The sequence below is a fragment of the Lotus japonicus genome, chromosome 3 (assembly GCF_012489685.1).
Source record: "Lotus japonicus ecotype B-129 chromosome 3, LjGifu_v1.2".
Lineage (NCBI taxonomy): Eukaryota > Viridiplantae > Streptophyta > Magnoliopsida > Fabales > Fabaceae > Lotus > Lotus japonicus.
The window spans coordinates 13,908,804-13,931,065 of NC_080043.1; the positions used below are offsets into that span (position 1 = coordinate 13,908,804).

The 22,262-nt window shown below is 35.3% G+C and overlaps 2 protein-coding genes across 7 annotated transcripts; both read left to right on the plus strand.

The window, feature by feature from the left end:
* Positions 1–2,757: 2,757 nt before the first annotated feature.
* On the plus strand, positions 2,758–10,105 carry LOC130745189 (CSC1-like protein At3g54510). 2 transcript variants are annotated; one of them, XM_057597341.1, is made up of 10 exons: positions 2,758–3,088; positions 4,248–4,388; positions 5,005–5,068; positions 5,266–5,478; positions 6,488–6,676; positions 7,117–7,415; positions 8,294–8,573; positions 8,821–9,099; positions 9,452–9,685; positions 9,873–10,105. In XM_057597341.1, the coding sequence occupies exons 1-10, from the start codon at positions 2,805–2,807 to the stop codon at positions 10,020–10,022; spliced, it is 2,133 nt and encodes a 710-aa protein (XP_057453324.1). In that variant the 5' UTR covers positions 2,758–2,804; the 3' UTR covers positions 10,023–10,105. The 2 variants fall into 2 exon arrangements, with proteins under 2 accessions (XP_057453324.1, XP_057453323.1); XM_057597340.1 differs by having other exon boundaries at positions 2,760–3,088; positions 6,482–6,676.
* A 1,698-nt stretch (positions 10,106–11,803) lies between these two features.
* LOC130749519 (ubiquitin C-terminal hydrolase 12-like) lies at positions 11,804–22,262 on the plus strand. Of its 5 annotated transcripts, none has more exons than XM_057602886.1 (21): positions 11,804–11,985; positions 12,324–12,459; positions 12,561–12,718; positions 13,102–13,450; positions 13,645–13,764; positions 14,069–14,191; positions 16,714–16,779; positions 16,878–16,957; positions 17,047–17,332; positions 17,434–17,541; positions 17,645–17,700; positions 17,789–17,966; positions 18,054–18,155; positions 18,252–18,323; positions 18,784–18,849; positions 18,998–19,060; positions 19,140–19,232; positions 19,343–19,459; positions 19,541–19,615; positions 19,711–19,794; positions 21,513–22,262. In XM_057602886.1, exons 5-21 carry the CDS (start codon positions 13,666–13,668, stop codon positions 22,059–22,061), a joined length of 2,217 nt encoding a protein of 738 aa, XP_057458869.1. In that variant the 5' UTR covers positions 11,804–11,985; positions 12,324–12,459; positions 12,561–12,718; positions 13,102–13,450; positions 13,645–13,665; the 3' UTR covers positions 22,062–22,262. The 5 variants fall into 5 exon arrangements, with proteins under 5 accessions (XP_057458869.1, XP_057458870.1, XP_057458868.1 ...); XM_057602887.1 differs by lacking the exon at positions 13,102–13,450 and having other exon boundaries at positions 17,047–17,161; positions 17,297–17,332; XM_057602885.1 differs by lacking the exon at positions 13,102–13,450 and having other exon boundaries at positions 12,321–12,459.

Genomic DNA, 22,262 nt, shown 5'->3' on the forward strand with positions numbered 1-22,262 from the left:
GATAGAGAAAGAGAACAAGAATGAGAGTTTTTTTTTTTCCAAAACAGGCCCCTACGGCCCAAACAAAAAAATGTTTTTTGGTCATGGAGCCTGGGCACGTGCCCAGGTATGCCGGGTGGTAAATCCGCCTAGGCTGCAACTTATCACCTCCCTGTTTCACTCTCCACCTAAAACAACTTCTTCAGTTAAACCACTCCTTTCACCATATATGCCCCCGGGGGAACGGGAATTGGGTTTGGGGCCCCCTATGGGGCTCCGCGCCCCACTTAAAGTGGGGAAATTACTGGAAAGCCCCTCTTTAACAGAATACGGAAATTTATCTTCCGTATTGAATATGAAACTTCATTTTCCGTATTCGATATGGAACTTCATTTTCCGTATTTTGGGTCTGTTTAGTCTTTAAGCAAAAATCTAATTAGCTTCATTTTCCTCAGTAGCCCCCACATCCTCACTAGCTCGAGACCTCTTTCTGTTCTTCATTCTCACTATATATTCAGAGCAAGCAAATTTAGTAGCATTAACATCAATTAATTTTATAGTCTCTCAATTATTAGATCTCTCAATTAAATCTCTAAATAAATTCACTAAATAAATTATAGTCTCTCAATTATTAAATCTCTCAATTAAATATCTAAATAAATTCACTAAATAAATTATAGTCTCTCAATTATTAAATCTCTCAATTAAATCTCTAAATAAATTCACTAAATAAATTATCTATAAATTCACTATATAATTCACTATCTTAATTATCAATTTAAAAACATTTTCTAAATTAATCAAGCTAATTAGATTTTTGCTTAAAGACTAAACAGACCCAAAATACGGAAAATGAAGTTCCATATTCAATACGAAAGATAAATTTCCGTATTCTGTTAAAGAGGGGCTTTCCAGTAATTTCCCCACTTTAAGTGGGGCGCGGAGCCCCATAGGGGGGGCCCCAAACCCAATTCCCCGGGGGAACACGGGAAAGGAGGGAAAGAAGAGAGATTAGGGTTTGAAAATAAAAGGATTTATTTGTTAATTAAACTAAAATGGATTAACTAACATTTTGGCCTTTGGTCATATAAAATTGAGATTTTATTTTATTATTGTTTGGCTTAGTAATATGATTGTTCAAGACGAGCAACAACGTAACTTAGGCAATATAGTTCTTCTCCCGGGATGGCAGGTTGGGGTTTGTTGCTAGTGATGACTTGGTTTTGGCTTTGGCGACCTCTTCTTCGATGGAGACCCTCTCTCCTGTGATCGCAGAAGCTTTGAGCGTACCATGAGCTCCTATTCTATCTATAGAGTTGGATTTTTCTTCTGTTTGTTTTGAGACTGGTTGTTTTCAGTGAATACGAACATTTAGGGGAGCATCCTGCCTTACTTTATTATTGATGATTGTCGTAGTTTGGTATTTGGCTTTGATTTTCCAGATTTTTCTTTTGTGCATCGCAGTTGTAATGTTGTTGTCGATAGTCTGTCAAAACTGTCTTTAGCTACGGGCTTTAGGGTCTGGATTAAGGAGGTCCCGGACGGGATTCTTCCACTAGTTCATCATGATGTAATGGCTTATGTGTATTCTTCATCTTAATACATGCATGTTGTTTTAAAAAAGTAAATTAGAATTGTTTGATTAATTACATCTAGTCATTTGGAAATTTTAAATATAATAATATATAAAGGGTAAAGTACTAATTATATATCATACACATTTTCATTACTCTTGCGTTTTCTTTCATTCTCTTTTCTTTTTCCCTTGATTTAAACAACTCTAAAATCAACTCATTTTCATTTTTTTATTCATTCCACTTTATAATTTTCTATTCATTTTCGTTCCTCGCATTTTCAATTCTGCATCCAAACAAAAGGCGATATGGCAACGAAATGCTTAACACGTGTAGAGGGTGCGAAGATGATAACAAGTGGGGATGAAAACGCTCTTGGTGGATGACAACGGAGGAGGGGCACATATGATGACACTCTTTGCAATAGGGAGCTCAAGACGAAGAGGTGATGCTCTCAAATGACGGTAAAGGCACAGGGGTTGCGGCGGTCGGAGGAGGTGTGGTGGGGGTCACCGGAGCAATCAAAGGACGTATGGTTGGGATTGGAGCGGCGAGGAGCAACGACCGCAAGAGAATGACCCCTTTCATTTAACATTAACATCGATCTAATTGACGCTACGCATTGGACCATGCGATCTGATCATGACTCATAATTAGCGGCAATTGGAGCCAACACAAAGTCACAAATGACGTAGAGTCAGTTTTTTGGCCTGTAGAGTGGGCTTAGCCGACTGACGCTACTTTTCAAATAGCAAAATCATAATTTTTAATGCTTAGTGTCAGCATAGTGAAAGCGATAATTCCTAATTAATTGTCAAATATTAGCATCGTTGGGGCTGACACTACTTTTTAATGCTAAAATGATCGTTTCTTCTAGTGAAAGCGACTAAAATTTGTGACGGTGTGTGCAGTGTTCCTAAACCCAAACTACTAAAAACCTCACAACCTCACGTTATCCTTATTCTTTTACATCCCGACATAAATGTTTAAGAAACTCAGCTATCTACCAACTATGCAAAACATTGTTGGTAATGTGGTACATTATCCATGTTAATAAGGTGGCTGAAATAGCATGCAAATACAGCCACAGGCAGTTACGTCCTCCTCACATGAACCTCTGCCACGTACCTCCACAGGTGTCATTCCCCTGTTCTTCTTCTCTCACAATGCTTCTCATTGCACTCTTTCTTCCTCACTCTCTCTGCTTCTCTACACGCTCTGTAACTGTAACTGTATCTGCAGAATTTCAAGATGAACCCTCATAGCCTTGTAGCATCTGCTACCATAAACATAGGGTTATCATTGATAACTCTCACTCTCTTCTCCATCCTGAAGAAGCAGCCTTCAAATGCTTCCATTTACTACGCTCACCGTCTCTCTCACCGCCACCACATCCCTTTCGATCGCTCCTCTGCCTCTAACCGTTTCCTTCCTTCTGTTTCTTGGATCTCTCGCGCTTTTCGTGTCACTGAAAATGAGATTCTCCAAGAACATGGCCTTGACCCTCTTGTTATCATCAGGCTCTTCAAATTCGGGTCAGTTATTTACTTTCACTGTTTGATTTTCACTCCTGAATGTTGCAGAAAATGCTTCAAAGTTTTGATATAATCAATATGCATATTGGCTAACAGAGCAACTTGGGTTCCTGCTTCTAAGATTTTAGTTTTGTAGTGAAATGAAAGAAAATAGAGATGAGGAATCTTTTGTTCCCTTTAAGATGTCTATTCAACTTGATTCTGATTAATTGGGATTTAAAGTAAATTGTGGAGAGTGTCCACAAGAATTAGGCTTTGATATTTATGGTAAGGGATTAGTAATGTACTAATGTATTATCAGTGTATAAGGATTTATTTTTCTACCCATCATGCCACTGGTGCCTTGCCCGGTAGTCTTCGTTCTACCATTTTTGTACCAAAAAAAAGAGTATAGGGATTTTACTAAAAAATAAAAATATTTGTAAGGTTGGTTGGTTCAAATGTTATACTTGCCCCTTTATAAGTAAGGTCTCGAGTGACTATTATGCATGGGAAAAAAACTCTGCAGGGAGAGCTGGCCCGATGTGGATATCATGAGCTCGAACAAGATTGTCTTTTGTGGAGGATGTGTTAGATGAAAAAATCATTATATTAACTTTACAAAGGATGGAAAGTAGATTGTATAGTGATTTTGGTCATGGAAGATTTAAGGTCAGTTAGTTTCACCCCTCAACTATAGGTGGGTGCGTGCGTGCTTCCAGAGCTAACGTTGATGGTCATATCTTTTAAGGACTAAATAGATCATAATTTCAGATTTTGGGAACTAAATTGACCGCTTTTCATCTTTTAGGGGGTTATTTCACTTGTTTCCCTCTTTCAGTCGCTAAGGTAACTGACCTCATATCTTTCGAGGACCAAAGTGACTATTGAGTTGTGGAAAATATATTTTATCCTTACTAGAATGCTAAAACATAAGTAGTATGTAGTATAGCATAAACATTATGCTATTTATTAACACAGAATCATTAGTAAACTATATGTAAGAGTCAGAGCTCTATGACATGGAATAACAATTACCTTAATTTTCTTAAAATAGGTTCATTAATCCAATGTTCTGCATCCATGCTGTAAATTTTGCATGCAATAGCCATGTGAAATATTCTGGACTTTGCTTAGGTTTACTATAATATTCTTATTTATTTATTTATTTGGTCTGCAGCATTAAGTTTTTTGCAGTGGCTTCTCTTGTTGGGTTGGTGGTACTTGTCCCGATTAATTATGATGCCGAAGTGGTTCAGAACAAGAGATACTTTACAATGGATTCTTTTACAATATCTAATGTTAGTAGAGGTTCTTCAAGGTGAGATTCTTTTGTCTAATCTGAATGGTGTTATTACTCACATACGGTCATATGCTGTTTGCTAGAATTGTATGCAGTCTTTTAGTTTCTTCCTTTCCTCCTATTGTTGTCTGTAACCTTACAAGTCAAATTTGGGGCATGGATATAGTAATTTTGAATCTATACCTTCAAGCACAAAAATAATTTTATGGTTGATGTATCTGTTATGATCAAATCGTAACAAAGCTGATAGAGAAAAATAACACTGCTGAAAATTTAAAAAAGATTTCAGAGAAAATATGTCCATTTTGTTATGATGTACAACATGTTCGTTTTAGTTTTCACCCACTCTGATGCCTCTTGTGATTTTTACTCTTTACGTTAACTTCCTACTTTCCCTTCTAACTTCAACTTTAGAAAATTATCTATCTAAGTCAAATCATTACATGGTGAATGTCCACAGAGTTTTAGGGATAAGAAGATTCCCAAGCTCTGAGGATGTTAAATATACAATCCTAGCCTGTTATGAACCTGTATTTTCAATTTTGTATGATTAACCGAAAGATGTTACTCTGATCTTGTTATAGTAAGCCCAACTATTATTTTGGCTTATACTGATTTTGTGATTTTCTAACAGGCTTTGGGTACATTTTGCATGCTTGTGTTTCCTATCTTTATACGGGATGTACCTGCTGTATAAGGTGAAGTTCTCAGTTTGTCATATATTAGCATTTTTCATGAAAAAAAATGTCTTGCAAATCTTATTTACATTTTTCTAACAATTTTGCTGACATAGATGTGCTTGTGACTTTAGAGTATTGGAATAGCTGTGTTAAATTTAAATTTATTATTTATGTTATTATTTATACTAATGTTTTAATGCAAATTTCATCTCCAGGAATATGAAGAAATTTTGATTCTAAGGATTCAGCAACTTCAAAATTTAAGGAATAGACCTGATCAATTTACTATTATAGTTCGGGAAATTCCAGTATGCATTGAACATAAGGCTCTCGACTGTTGTGTTGATCATTTCTTCAGTAAATACTATCCAAACACTTTCTATTCCTATCAAATGGTGTATGGCACTGAAGATCTTGAGGTGTTAGTGGTAAGATATGCCCTATTACAATTTACAATTTAAAATTCTCACTCATGGTGTTTATGCTGCATAATGGAAATTTGTCATTGGTTTTCTGCAAGCTAATCTATAACATTAGTGATGATTTTGTTTACGATATTTGTTTGAGATGATCTTATATCCCAACTCAGTATTCTATAAATATAATTCATGAGACTTTGTTTTGGATAATAAAGATTGCTTTACTGGTTGTATCTGAGTTGAAAATTTCAAGAATTTTTTAAGTGACAATCCCAACTCCTTTTTGAAATAACATTGTACCCCAAAATATGCCTATGTGCATTGGAAGGGAAAGAGTGAGTTCAGAGTCCTATATAGTTAAGAATGAGCTAGATGAAAATAATATAAGAGAGAAAGCCCAAATGCCCAATCTTTAAGGTTTTGGGTGAAGATTTGGTGTGAGGTTCACTTTGTAGCTCACTGTTTTGGCTCATTGGTGCAGCCCACGCCCCACAACTTTATGGGCTCTCGCTGTCTCCCCGACAAGTGATATCAGAGTCAATGGTTTGGCTTTTATGTATTTGGAGTTGACTCACAATTGGGGGTAGATTGGTAGAGAATTGAAGTGAGCTTTTGAGGAGTGCATATTGGTAAAGAGTGACCTAGATGAAGATCTAATAGAGAACAGACCCATATACCCAATGCCTTAAGTTTTGGGTGAAGATGTAGTGGCACGTTCACTTTGCAGCTTGCTGCTTTGATCCATTGGTGTAGGTCTCCCACTTTATGGGCTCCCCAGTGTCCTCAACAAGATATATTTATACAGTGTAAAGTGGAGTAATTGTCCATAAGTACATACTCTTTTAAATTTGATAGAGCATTTCATTGGAGTAATGGAAAAAAATTTCATGCTTTTATTCAGTCATTGAAGAAAAACCAAGTATTTTGCATTTGTTAGAGCATCAAGGAAGATAAAATTAGGTTGAGTTTCTATAATGGTAATGGATCTTCTCACAAATGTTGTTATATGTAGAACCAGACAAAGTCTCTTGCAAGAAAAATAGGAGACTTGAGAGAGACTCCCACGGCCAAGAAACGTAAGAATAAGTTGTCACTCTTGGATTGGTCACAACAAGAGACTTCAAAAGTAGCTTTGCTTGAGGAAAAGTTTCACGCACTTTGTCACAAGATTCACCAGTTACAGTGCAAAGATATGCTCAAGAAAAAGGTAAACGTTGAATGTTTAATCATTGCTTGAATTCTTTTAGGAGTAGGTTTCTCATGTAAAAGCACATCCATCAGATAGTGCTAATATGCTTGTGAGTTTTCAACTCCTGTTCTGGTAATGTAAAATAGAACTTCTTTTTTGTCTATATGAAAAGTTAGATGAGTTACAAGTTATAGTTTTCTCTTAATTTTTAATTGTCTTGAATAAAGTTTATTTTCTCTGTTTTAAGATGCATCTTGATTGCTCAGTGCTTGTAATCAATAATGGAAAGTCATTACTTATCTGAAATGGTGAATGAGTTTATCTGTAGGTATGAAAAAGTACATGTATCTCTATGAAGGAATGATGCTTTTTATTTAAAAATAATAGATTATTTAATCAAGCATTCCTTTCTCCCTTTAGAAAAGCATTCAGAAAATAGAACTTGTCTTATGTATTAGGAGTTGCCTGTTGCTTTTGTAACATTCAAGTCCCGTTCGGGTGCTGCAGTAGCAGCTCAGTTGCAACAGCAGTCACATCCACTTCTTTGGATCACTGAACTTGCCCCAGAACCAAGGGATGTTTCATGGAGAAATATGAAAGTATCCTACAGACTAGTGCCACTTTATAAACTTGGTGTTCTCATTGCAGCATCACTGCTTACAGTTTTCTTTGTCATTCCTGTTACTGCTGTTCAAGGAATAGCCAAATATGAGAAACTGAAGAAATGGTTTCCTCCAGCCATGGCCATACAGTTGATGTAAGATTCTGACACCAGTGCCTTTTGATAATTGACCTTTTGAAAATATTTGCTCAGACTTTAACTCCCTTTTGGTTAAAAATCAAACTCTTGCATACATTTTGTTATTTTGTAGTTAATCAAATTCTTGGGAAGTTTACTGCTGGTATGACTGTAGTAATTCCCTAATGAATTGGCAAGATATATAGTGAAGATTGCTTTATATGTCACATGCATTCTCTCTCACCAATACATCACAGTAGGAATCTTTAATTGGGCTCCATTTAGCTTATATTGATGCCAGCATATCATTAAGATAAGATAACTAAGAAAAATCACTTAAACATCTCCTTCTCTCTCTTTTTCTAGTGCATCAATATAGGTATTCAATTACTTGCCTTGCATTTCTGCTTCGGATTTCTTCTTTCACAGGTTATCTCATGATTTGTCTGGCCAAATAAATAGAAATATCACTATCAATAAGAGGAAGCATATTTAGACAGGCAAAATACTTTGACAGAATGAGTTGACATTTTAAATGATTATTGGATGGAAATATCCCCATCACTTCTATTTATCTAACAAGCATCTGTCAATCCTGACAATTCTAGATGAACTTTTTAATGTTTTCCATCTGTGTTGCATTTTTCTATGTAAAATTATTTAAAAGGAAATTCCTGAACATTCAGAATGAATTAAAATAAAGGTAAATTAGTGTGGATCATATGATAGAAAGAGAGATTTTGTCATTACAAAAATCGAAAAGATTTTGTGCAGAAGCATGCATCTAATTATTTTCCTTTCACATCTTATATTCTTGGTTATTCATTGATTAGTTCCTAATGTAGACGATAGAGTATTTGTTTCTTGATCTTTTTCTGACATAAAACATTCTTTAGACCAGGATTAAGCTCTATAGTGACAGGATACCTTCCAAGTGTTGTACTGAAAGGATTTATATACGTTGTGCCATTTGCAATGTACGCTATGGCTAAAGTTGCGGGATGTATTGCAAGAAGTAAGGAGGAGATCAAGGCTTGCAACATGGTTTTCTACTTTCTGATTGGAAATGTATTCTTCTTGAGTGTTTTATCAGGATCCCTTCTTGATTTTATTGAACAATTTATTAGCCATCCTAAAAATATTCCCAGTCATCTTGCCAGAGCGGTCTCTGCCCAAGTAAGTTTTTTCCATTTCTGTTGTTCATGACTTCATGTAATATTCTTTCAATTTGTGTCTTCATATCATTTCTTCCTTTCATAATGTATTTTGAACAATTTGAAGCTTTAAAGCGGTTTCCATCAATGGCTGAGGCACACTTTCAATAATTATTTCATGTATCCTTTAATCAATTGGCCTACTATGCTAATTATTGAATTTTAAGTAGTCTGCTAATAAGTGGGACTTCTTCTGTACATTGTTCCAGGCAGATTTCTTTGTGACATACATCTTGACAGATGGTCTATCAGGGTTTTCTTTCGAAATTCTTCAGCCTGGCTTACTACTTTGGGATATTCTAATGTCGTGTACTCCGGGATGTACACGAGAGAGAAGTCCTTATCTGTATTCATTGCCTTACTTCAGAATTATCCCTTTTGTCTCTCTCTCAGTGCTAATTGGGACAGTGTATGCAGTAGTAGCGCCATTGTTACTCCCATTTCTTATCATTTACTTCTGTCTTGGATATGTTGTCATGATTAACCAGGTGAGATCAGTATCTTTCAAACACTCATTTATCTGTTATTTGATATAATATACAGAGACTTATGCGCACAAAAAGACATGCTTTGTAACAGATTCATCATTATATGATTCCATGTACGGTTATATTTTTCCGTGCTCATATAAAACAATTCATTTGTATAATAAAATTTTTCATGTTTCTTCACCCAATAACTTAAGCTTTTAGGATAGTTGGTTCATGTTACGTGCTAAATTAATCTATTTCCTCACAATAGTTGGTTCTCCAAGACACACAGACGCTCACAATGTTTCTTTTTCCTGTTTCTGTCTTCTATAAAGTGTTGGCTTAAGCAGTATAAAACTTGACTATGCAGATTCAAGACGTGTATGAAACTACTTACGAAACATGTGGACAATATTGGCCGTACATTCATCACTACATTCTCCTTGCAATTATTCTCATGCAGATTACCATGATTGGTTTATTTGGGCTGAAGGCAAAACCAGCTGCTTCTATATCAACCATTCCATTACTTATATTCACATTAATGTTTAATGAGTACTGCAAGATGCGTTTTCTCCCTTCCTTTCACCATTATTCTCTCAAGGTACACTAGACTGCGAACAATTTTACCGAGGGATATATGTTATATATGGTATAGGATAATAATAATCTCTTGGTTCTGAATTAAGAGTCTTAAAATTTATCATTGCTTGTCTTAATGTTCACATGTGTTACCATTTATGTAGTAACTTGCTAGTTTTTACTGAAGTTGTTTTCCATTTTGTTGTTAGGATGCTGCTGAAAATGATGAACTTGATGAAAAGAGTGATCTCTTGGAGTTCCACTATGACAGTGCAATCAATGCTTATTGTCCACCATGTTTACGGCCAGTGAATATTAGGGCACCAGAGTCCAGCTCCACACCATTAGTTTCTTCATGATCTGCATTTGTTACATTATTCTTGAAAAAATAGTGACAATTATTATTTGAAGGAAATGCAAAAGGACATGCTCAATTCAAGAATCCCAAATAATGTGTCAGGAACCAAGGATTATCTTACTTTTACTTTTTCACTTAATACTTAGGTCTGGTTTATATGGAGTCAGGTCCACTAAGGATAATGTATACTGAGGGAGGTTAGAGACCAGATTTAACTGCATATTTTTTGTTCATGCAATTTTGGGAGGTTAGAGCAGATTTAACCAATTTCACTAACATAAGTAATTTAAGAATTCAACCTGAGCAGCTAACAAATTTCACTAAAATCTAATAAAATTATTAATAGAAAAATTAATTTACACACTAATAAATTTAAGGGGCTAAATACATACTTTTAAATGTCGTGAATTATGTAATAGATGTTGGTCGCGGTGGTTGAAGTAGTCATATAAACTCTTGAGGATTGAGAGTTTGATACTTAAGAGACGTATTCTTACGAAGGCCTACACCGAGATCGAATATGATACATGTGATTAAAAAAAATCTAATTTGCATTTTTCTCTTTCTATTTGTTTGCATTTTATGATCACATTTCCACCCTGAAAGGTTACACAATTATATTGTGCCCTAGGGATGATAACTTCCACCTGAAGATGGGGATCCTAGTGGGATTGCCCCGTTTGGGGCCTGATTTTGGGGATTTTTCCCCGTGGTGATGGGGACGAGGATGAAATCCCCCCTATCATAATTTTAAGGACAAGGATCACTTTCCTTGTCCTACAGATTCATTGCCCGTATTTATAAGTAAAAATGAACTTACAAATATTGAATTACGAGACTTCACTTTTTGGATGAGTTGAATGCTGTAATTAACATTTTAAATTATTTATTTTGTAATTTTATTTAATGTTATTCGAATTTTATAATATATTTATATTGAATTTGATGTTGTTGCGTGGTTTTTAAATTTATTGCACAAACTTTATATATACTATATACCAAATTATCAACAAAAAATATATATATATATATATAGTGACATGTTCGGGATCTCGTGAAGAGATGAGGAACGAGGACATAAGACCGATGTGAGGAGGCCCTTCCACCAGAGGTGGAAATAGGCTTTGCTTAAATAGGTCTGACCGCCCTATTTAAAAAATTCAAGGCCCGAGTCTGACCTGTTATCTGTCATAGACATTTTTTTTTGGCTCGAGCCTTGATCTGTTGAAAGTCTGACCTGACCTGATAGTCTATTTAATGGTCTGTTTTATCATATTACATTCAAGTATACTAAAAAAACTAGTATTTATAAACATGTCGACATACTTACAACTGACGAGAAAAAGTATATAATAATATCGTTATGTCTAAATCAAAATAAATAGGTCATCAGTCTTTATACATAAACATTTATATGATTAAATAATTATATAGTCTAACATGCTTTATATAAATATAAGTCAATTAGTATATAATTTTTAGATATTATAATAGAAATACAATGTTTTGGTACATCTTTTAAAGAAAGAAAGAAATACAATGTAAAAATATTAAAATAAATTTATATTTATTTAAATAGGCCGGCCAGTTAGGCTTACAAAACTTTCTAAAGAGGGTTGACCTTATCTATTAATTAATTTGGTCTGACCCGAGTCTGATGTAGGCTATGCCATAAGCCATGTCGGCAGCCTGACCTACTTCCATCCCTACCCTGTTCGGGTGCCATCCCTACTATATCCCTTTTTTTTACCCTTTTCTAATTGACTTGCCCTCTAAGTTTTCTTTCTCTTAACTCCGCTCACTTCCAAGGTATTTAACGCTGGCTACCCTTTCATCTTCCCTCACGAGTTGACGATATCGTTACCACCATCAGGTTCATTTTTATATGTAAGTATTGATTCGTTCAGTAGCACTGAAACTCTACTACTTCAAAGCTAGTGTGTGTGCCTTTCTACTTTTACAAGGTATTTAATCCTTTGCCCTGTGCTCTTACTACAATGGTGCATGTTAGGTTAAACCCTTATAATTTGTTTGCAAGTTTGAAGGGGATGGAAGGGAAAGAGGAGTCTTATGAGAAATTGTCCCCTTATTTGAGAGTTTTTAAGGGTTTGAGGAATTTTTGAAAACCCTCCAAAACCCTCCTCTAGTTATTTTGTGGAGTTTTTGAGGGTTTTGGTGGAATTTTAAGCTTCCACACAAGGGAAGAGCCCTCCATTTCCCTTCCCCTCAAAGCCTTCGGCTTCGTGTACTTTGTATTCGATCATCTATGTATTATCCTCATAATATGTTGCTGATTTAGCAGCTCTATAGACAATGGAGAATCAGCTAGAGAATGGACTCACACGTCAGAAGTTCACATGGACAATTAAGGAATTTACTAATAAGCTGAAGATGGACAATTTATACTCTGATTATTTCTTACTTGGCGGATATATATGGTATTTAAGCAATGCCTTCGTTTTCAATATAGTTTTTTTCATTGTTTTTGCATCCTGTTTTTGGGGACTTTCAAATGGTTTACACTCTAGGACTTTAACAGGCGTCTTGCACTATGCACCAAGGAGAATGGCAAGAACAATCTGTCTCTGTATTTGGATGTTCCGGGTTCTTCAGATTATCCATTCGGGTGGAGTAGAGATGTAAGCTTCAGCTTGTCTTTGATAGATCAAGTTCATGGCAACAACACAATCAAGAAAGGTTTGCTACTTCCTTGTTTTAATAGCATGTTTGGATTAGCTTCTATTTGCTCAAAATCATCATCCAAACTCTCTCCTTAATTTTGGCTTTAGAATCAATTGTAGAAGGCTATGACTTTATTATTTTTGAGTGTTTGCATAATTTACATTGCAAGTCTTGCAACTCAGCTAAACTAAGTAATCAATTTTGTTCATGGGAAAATGCAAGAGAGTCCACCCCCCCCCCCTCCTTTAAAATAAGTGATTTCCCCAATTATTTTCTGGAAGGAAAAGTTACTTTATTTTTAGTTAAATATGGAAAAAAGTAGTTTACTTTTATTTGGCCTAAACTGATTTCTTGTTCCCTTACCTTATTTAATTTCCTATTTTCATTACAAATTCCAGTTGATATTAATGGGATATGTAAAGTGCAAGTCAAGTGAAAACTTTTAGCATCAATTTACTTTGGATTAGTTACCCGCTTGTGTAGCCTATGCGAAGCGAACAAGCAAGGGATTGAGCTGCGCGATCTTTGGAACAATGGTTCGCGCATTCGTTTTCTTGCTGGGTACAATAGCGTTACCTGTACTGTGCAAAGGCGAGTTACCGGGGTTTCACGGCATTTTTACCTCTGAATGAGCTCTTTGATCCCAATAATGGTTATCTTCTTAAGGATACTTGTATTGTTGAAGCTGAAGCTTTTGTCTTTGACAAGTTTGGGCCAGAAAAAGTTGACTCTTTCACTTCTGTAAAGGTCATGTATTTATTTATCTCTGCTGCTGATTGTGTACATGACCCCCATCCCAGTGTGTCAGTCCTGGAACAACTTTCCATTGAAATTTCTTGACAAGATTAATCATTGAATTTCTCCGTGATTCCCTTTTCTCCAGCTATATGACAAGTAATCTAAGCTACTTATGACTGATGCAGCTGCCTTTATTGTTTTAGGTAGTTCAAGATAAAGACCTCATGGAGCAAATAGGAAAATGTATATATTTTGACCTTGTGGATTTTAGCAAAGTTTTCAGTTTCCATGTTCAAAGTCAGACGCCCTTCAATCTTTTCAAGGTAATTTTATGCTCAAAATCATTTATGTCTGCATTGGTATCACAATTCAGCATTGATTGTGAGAAATTTCTGTATTCCTGCCAAAGTTTTCTTTTTACTAATTTTAACATGCACTTGACTTATTACAAAGAAGACTGCAGCATTAGAAAATGCTTTATCAGCAATTACTTTATTAACAAACTGAATAGTACAAATTAGTCTCACAACTTTTTGTCAACTTCATGATTAAGAATTTCCATATTAGTTCTGCATTTTTGTGTTTTTATGATGCTCTCTTTTAAATTTTATCTGAGGTGATTAATAGGTGGTGGTTGCCAATGAGTTTGGATTCCCAGTTCAACGCGTAAGATTTTGGACTTGGGAAAAGCGTGAAAACGGTACAATCCGTCCATATCAGCCATTGACAGAAGAGGAGGAAAATAACCATGTAAAAAATTCACTCTTCTTTTTTATACAATTGTTCCCTTGTACAGCGCTGTTTTTATTGGAATTGATCAATTGTTTTCTCACATGAAATTATGGGAAATAAAAAAATGCTAATGTTTTGTTGTAAGGAAAACCAAAGGCTTCTAAGAACCACCATTAATAATGTGTCTTTCCCATTCGATTTATGAGGACCCTCATTACAATCCTTCCAAATGATTGGTCAGGCCCGTGTAGGCACTAGTAAACTTTGTAGTGACCCAACAGATGGTAAAGTTTATGATATGTTTCATTGAGCTGTGTCACATTTCACATGCTGCCTTAAAATGTTGGGATTGGGTATATCATTTCATCCCTTCTATTCCAGCTACATGCAACTCTTGACAAAATCAAGGGACTCTAAAAGAATTCTTAGGTAGGAGTAGTACCAATTTTCCTTTTTATAAAAATTTGTTTCCCGTGCCGCTGCTGCATTGGATAAGAAATAGGATTAACAATGTGGTTGGTTATGAGCTATGTATTCAATCCCAGTTCTCAGCTCGTCGCCGCCAGCCTCAAAACTGGGATAACGGGATCCCAGAAAGCGGGATGGCCGGGAGAATGTATTTTTGTCTATAGTTTGTATAATATACACCATATATATATACATACTAAATCAATGATAAATACAGGATAGAACAAATGAGAAGAGGGTCGAAGAGAGGGAAAGATTGAACAAATCAAAGTGCTAGGATTTTTTCATTGTGATAACTCAGAAATACCCCTAAATAAAAACCCCCAACGTTTACATTTGAGTTCCATTTTTGGAAAACTGTGGCCTTCACCATCTTGCCGGGATGGCTGGGATTTTGGCCGGGATGGCCGGGACAGTGAACTGGGATGGGATGGGAAAATTCGTTCAAGGACATGGCTGGGATGGGAACCTAGGAGCCGGGGTTGACAACTTAGGTTATGAGTTCTCTCATTCATAATCACGTGCAATTGTGCATAAGCTACTATTTGTTGCTTCACTTTCACTCGATTTTGTCACATGCCACTCTCAGTCCATATACCAAACGTTCACTAAGCGTGTCTGGAAACTTGGACAGTTTCCCCGTTTGAGGGAGAAGTTGAGAGAAGCTACTGGGAGTAGCTTTTGTGAGGGGAGAAGAGATTTTGAGAGGGTTAAAAGTGAATCCAAATATGTGTGTTCCATCATCAGCTTGAATTTTGTCTACCCTGCCGTCCATATATGAGAAGAGAGTCAAGGAGATAGAAGCATGGATCATCTTCCAGGAGAGTGCACCATTATATCTCCTATGCATGTTCTACTCGTTATTAAAATCAAATCTTATCAACAGAGGTTTATTTAAATTGTTCTTAACTCATTTATTGTTGGTAAGTTAGGAATTGAAGACTTCTATAGTCTGTATAAATGATAAAATTTCTCCTGCTTAACTGATGCCTCTCCTTTTGTACTGCCACAACAACCATTAGTTCTCATATTAGCAGATTTGGTTCACACCTAATTTGAAAGCCATTGACCTAGGAAAGCCATTGTTGTTCCTTCTTACAGTAGTACAGCCTCTCCTCCTTGTTGCATCTGTTATTAAAATACTAAGACATCCCAGTCGTAATTGACAGACTCAAGGGAGAATATTTTTAAAAAATTTGGATTTATTATACAAGTGCAAGGGATATGAACCATTAATTTTCTTGGTATTAACCTTAGAGGAGCCGAACCCCCCTCTTTGTTCCTTGGTATTAAAATCTAAGTTGCATCGAGTATTCTGAATTTTTTAATATATATATATATATATATATATATATATTACACGTATATATAGAGATTATATTTTCATCAAGTTAGCAAAAGTTCATTACAATAAAAAATTAAAATATACTTTGGTGTCAAACCTAAGCATATAGGAGAAATTGATATTTGTGCATGATACAAGAAAGAAAATGTGAATTTATCAACCAATGCCAGCGAGCATAGACCAGGAAAGAATGAGATTGTGGATTGAAGCAAATTGATGACATGGGTAGAGTATAAGGTTTTTATATGCGTGATCCAAGTAGGGGTTTCATTTTTGTATACCTAAAAGGAACAAAAGCTGATAAAAGAATTAGTTTTGGTTGATAAGTACCCAAGCAGTACCCGAAAATGTTATTTCGGAACATACCTGGTATGTATTTACAACTTACAAGTACCAGTACCGGGTACATGCCTTGTATGTGTACGACACCCAAAATAAAGTACCCATGCATCATACTATTAACCCGTTCAGTTAGAGGCTCCTAACTGATCAACTGTCATTAACTAAAGTAAAAACTAACCCAGAGGTTCTACTCATCTATGGTCTCAATTACTATACTTTTTGGATTTTGAATCTAATATCTAACAACCATCTCATTATTTAATAGGCCAACACAAGCAATGTTCAAGATGTTTTCTAGGGATTCTGTTTAACATTGTATGTAGGTTTTATTCATGCAAGCCATTGACTTCTATTCTTCTTGGCCCGGTGGATGGGACTTGTATAGGTTGAGAAATTGAAGAATAGGCATGACGGAGAATTGAAGTTGTTCTTGGAAGTAGAGTTTCAGTTGGTAATGCCTATGTTACTACATGAGCTATTTCTTATGAATTAATTGACATGTTTGTTTGTAGTTCAGCCGCAATGATACTTCTATCTTTAATCTTGTAGGATCTACATCCAACATTCAATGGTAATGAAAATATTCTTTTGTTCATCAAGCTTTATGATCCTATGAAAGAAGAATTGAGGTATAAATGAGTTATTAGCAATTTATTTTATATTTATGGAACTTTAGATGTGTAAGTGAAATTACATCTTTAATTTTACTCCTTACAAGATATGCTGGTAGGCTGGTTGTGGAGCTAACTGCTAAACCTTTGACAATAATAGAAAAACTTAACCAAATGGTTGGGTTCCCATTCTCCTGTGATGAGGAGATAGAACTGTATGAGGTTTGTGCCATATCGATATTTATTTGTCTGGTTAATATCATAGATTATAAAATGAAGTTAAAGCATCACAGTATCGAATGTCAGTCTCAACTCTCAACTCATTTGAATTTTGGTATGCTATTTTTCGAATTTCAGGAAATAAGATTTATGCCTCTTGTGTTATGTGAGCAGGTTGATAAGCTGTCATCATTTAAGTGATCTCTATTCAAACAGATGTAAGCTGAAAAACAATGGAATCTGAAAAAAATGTTGTTTTGTTCTTTATTTTGCAGCTAGAAAATGGGGACATTTTATGTTTTCAGAGATCTGCACATGATAGTGATACGGACTGCCTATTACCTAACATACCTTCATTTTTGGAGCATATGCATAATCGTCAGGTCCATCCACTAAACAAAAGAATGAAAAATTGCTTGTTTCTATTCCTGTATCTGTTTAACATATACAATTGAGATCAATGTAAAACAGTATGATGGTATACAGGTTGTTTGTTTTCGATCTTTGGAGAGACCAAATGACGAAGGTTTTTATTTGGAGCTGTAAGCACTTCCATTTTTTGATATAAATCGAACATATATACAGTAGGTACATGTCAAAGACTAATAGTTATTTTCTTCTATAATTCAGGTCAAAAGCCAATGGTTATGATGACATTGTCAAAAGATTGGCTCGTCATATTGGTCTGGATGACCCATCCAAAATCAGGCTCACATCTCATAATTGCTTTTCTCGACAACCTAACCCAGATCCAATTAGATATCGAGGTGTAAAAAATTTGTTGGACATGCTAGTCAATTGTAATCAGGTATCTTTAACTTGTTAACCTTGAGACAATCTCTTTGTTCATGTTGGGTGGAATTAAGTATTGAATAATATTACTTTACTTCGGCAGACATCAGTTATTATGTACTATGAGGTTTTGGACATCCCCTTGCCACAATTGCAAGATCTAAAATGTCTCAGAGTTGCTTTCTATTATTCTACGAAGAATGAGGTGTGTATGGGGTTTATAGTTTTGATCTCTCCTAACTTCAATTTACAGTTTCCTTCTTCTTGCCGTTTTGAGTTTTCTGAATTAAAATGTTTTCAGGTTCTATCTTACTTAATCAGAATGCCTAATCATAGTACTGTGATGGATATGATAAGTCAGCTAAAAAACAAGGTAACTATTTTAACTAACAAATAAATTACTACTATTTATTACAGGTGATTCCTGTATATGCTTTTAAATTAGTGTTATGTTTTATATATTAAAGTTGTTGGTCGCAGGAGAAAGTTTCTGATAAGAAGTGAGCTTTTGGAAGTTTTATACGTATTGGTTTATTTACATTTTTATACATGGTATTTCTGGGAATAGATTGAGAGGTTTTGTGGTATGCTTATATTCCTTAATGTTATTTTAGATGAAGTTTATTTTAAATTTTTTTTGACATTATAAGCGAGAGGTGTCCGGATATCAGTGAATGATTGGTGGCAATTCTGTTAGTGAGTTTATTTACTTGAGTTCATTCTGGTAGGCCTTTGGCCGAGACATGCTATTTTTTTATGGGGAGTTTTTACCCGCTAAGTATTTGAATACTTTTTCATAATTCCAATCTTTGATTTGGTCTTTCACGAAACAGTTACAGCTGTCTTCTCCTGATGCAAATCTGAAACTACTTCAAGTTTTAGATCACAAGATTTACAAGGTAGTAACAATTTATGTTGAATCTAAATCCCATTATGGTAATTAGTCTATTTTAATAAGCTTGGGAACTTTTTTGTTCTCCAACTATCATTTTTATGCTGAAAGGGATATTGATTTTTATTGTGAAACTGTTAATCGATTCCATGCAGACCTATTCATATGATGAGAAAATTGGGGACATAAGTAGTCATCACACATTGCGTGTAGTAGAGGCAAGTTATGAGTCTGTGTTTATACTTGTTTTTTTTTTTGTGCATTTAAACTAATGGACATTTCTTACCTGTGTCTCAGATTCCAGATGAGAAAAGTCTTGGTCCCTCTGATATATTGATTCCTGTGAGTCATTTCTTCAGGGAAACTGGGCCTAAGAATCATAATCAGATGGTATTTCAATTTGACAAATTAGCTAATTGGCTGAATTTCCCCAAAACTTTTTAATTTTTTTTAATAAATATCATACATCAAATTAACATTTCTGTTATTTCTTATAATAGAAAATTAAACGTTTTGGTGAACCATTTATGCTGGTCATCCATGAAGGAGAGACTTTAGCTAAGGTGAAGGTGAAGATCCAGAGTAAATTGCATGTTCCGGCTAAGGATTTTGACAAGGTGCATTTCACTCTTATCTATGCTTAGATTTTCTGGACAATATTTGATATATGCAGAGAAATTTACTCTTTGATATCTCAGTGGAAGTTTGCATTTCTCTCGCTGGATGATCCAAACTATCTTCAAGATTCTGATGTTTTATCTAGTCGGTTCCAGGTATCTATAACTCAAAGGTTGCTGACCTACAATTTCTCAACTTTATATTATTTTCTTTGTTGTAAACTAAGGTTGGGCTTCACTTTACTCTTCAGAGGAAAGATGTAAGTTCCTGGGACCAGACTCTTGGTTTAGAGCATAATGTTAATGATCCTAGAATTGTTTATGCGTTGGACCAGGTAAGCTACATATTGATTAATTTACCATTTTCCTTGTTTAAATGGGAAAAATTTCTCCATGTGCACCACCTGCTGCCCCTGCTAGAAGTGCTTTACATAAATTAGGTTATCACAATATGGTTTTGAAATACAACTATCATGTTTTAGTGACCCCACCTATATCTATTCTTGTCTTTTCTTTTTCGAAAACAAAATTTCATTGAATTCAATGAGTCGAGAAACAAATCTTCTCGACAAGGGATATAATACAACGGCGACATAAAATGCAAACATCAGGAAAATGATGAAACAACGCAAAAGAGCGCAGGAACCAGATGATACAACGCCAAGAAAAAACGACGAACCAAAACAGAAGTCAGAACCACGAGATGAATAAACTACCCCAAAACCTCCACTAGACCCATCAGCTTCTGGCATGAAACACCATTGTCTTTTAAACATTCTAGTATAATAAATATTGCATAATTAACCTGATAGTTGAAAATATATTTGGTGAAAGCTCTGAAACTTGAGCACGTGAACTCTAACTTTTGTACGCTTCATATCAAAATCAAAGTTAAGACAAGACCACCATAAATTTGAAAAACCATTTAATAAAACTAGGCCAAATGCTGAGAGTCTTCTACCTGTTATTAGCATAGTCTGATAGTGCCATTTTTATGGGGAAGTAAATATAAGGAGTGAGTAGTTGTCATCTAATTAAGGATTTAGTTATGAGGTGATTGCTAGGAAATGTGATTGTTCGCAATCAACCCAAATATCATATTCCAAAAGGATGTTGTTAGTGAGTTTCCCTCACAAAGGATGTATTAATGAATGGACTGTTCTTTTAAGGGACCTGACTCCTCTAAAGTGAGGAAGTCATCACAACTGTTAATTGAGAAATCAACGGGTTGAGATTGTGATCATAAGCTTGCACATCTATGATAAATTAGTGTTATTTTATTTTAATATAGTTATTTATTTTTCAATTAACAGTTAGAACTTGTAAGGACTTACCTTACCTTCTATATGACTAATTTACATGGAAGAGCTAAATCCTTTTGTAAGAAATGAATGGAGTGGTTTGTTGTGAGAGGGGAAGAGTAACCATGGCTTGCTGGATAGTTGTTTTATATTTACTTCTGAAGTATGTCTCTTTGCCCCTCATGTTTCTTTCTTCAAGTACACTTGTTTATATTAAGTTGGAAATCAGTAATCTTATTCACTATTATTTTAGCTGCTTTTGATGTCCTTTCTTTTCTCCAACGGTTCTCCATGTTGGTTGCATGTTGATGAATATGATCATATGAAATGGTGGTCTTGTTTTCTCAGCTTCAATATGAAATTTTAGTGCTTTGCACGGTGTTATGCTTCTTCATATTAAGCAATTTGTGTTAATTTCCCCCTTTTTTTAAAGAAAACATAGGACAAAGTTGAGTTGATAAATTCATGCCAACTTCCAAGAACCTTCTTTGTATTTGTGTCTGAGAAAATGTAGCACATGCCCTCGCTATTAACCTCTCATGTGTCAAGGGACCGAACTACGCTGTGCTCCCCAAGAGAAAATGATATTTATGAGAATAGTATTTAAGTGTTGAAATTGCCTCTCTTAAATTTTTTTATATTGCATTAGCCTTGTTGATTTTGTTTATCACCCTAGTTAAATGTCCGCCCCTGAACTCAATTTTAATTTTTCTAGTTCCGTCCTTTGTGTATAATTCTAATTCTAATGACAGGTATGCACTGCTGATCCTCAACCTGAGGAAGTTCCCCCTAAACATATTGGTGAACTCGTTGATTTTAGGGGTTTGGCGAAGATAGATAAAGTTTATTTACCATCACTGGATGAGGTTTGCACTTGGCATCCCGCGTTGATCGAATGCCAGCAGAAGAGAAGTGATATGTTCAAGCAATGGGCGTTCACAACTTTAGGCCAAGTTCTGCATTTCCTCAAGCCCACTAAACCAAAAGACATGACTGGAGCTTCTTGCCAGCACCTTCTAAGTTTATGGGAGGAGCTTGTTGAGTCCTCTGGATTTGGTTTAACTTGGCTTGAACCTCATGTTCAGCATGCCTTCGAAATGAAGAGTTATTTTGACAAGGCTAATAAGGTTAGAAAGCTGAAAGATAAAGTGAAGGCTTTCTACCGGGAAACGAGGTGCCTAAGAGTTAAAAGGAAGTTCTTCCAGCTTGGACTTGAGTTAGCCAGAAATAACTTGGCCAAGGAAGAAGAAGGCTATGAAGAGAGAGACTTGGATACCGTGCTTGGTTATGGGACTGGTTAGTATTACTAGAAACGCTTGGTACTACTCACAAGGTGGGTTATGACTTATGAAGACAATGGTATTTTGGTACATTATGGATGCGGTTGAACTTGAATTGGTTTTAAGGGATAGTTGATGTTTATTTTGATGCTGTTCTTCATTGAATGTTATGCTTTCCTCTTATATTAATTTAATATTTAACTCATCTTTATTTTTTCGTAA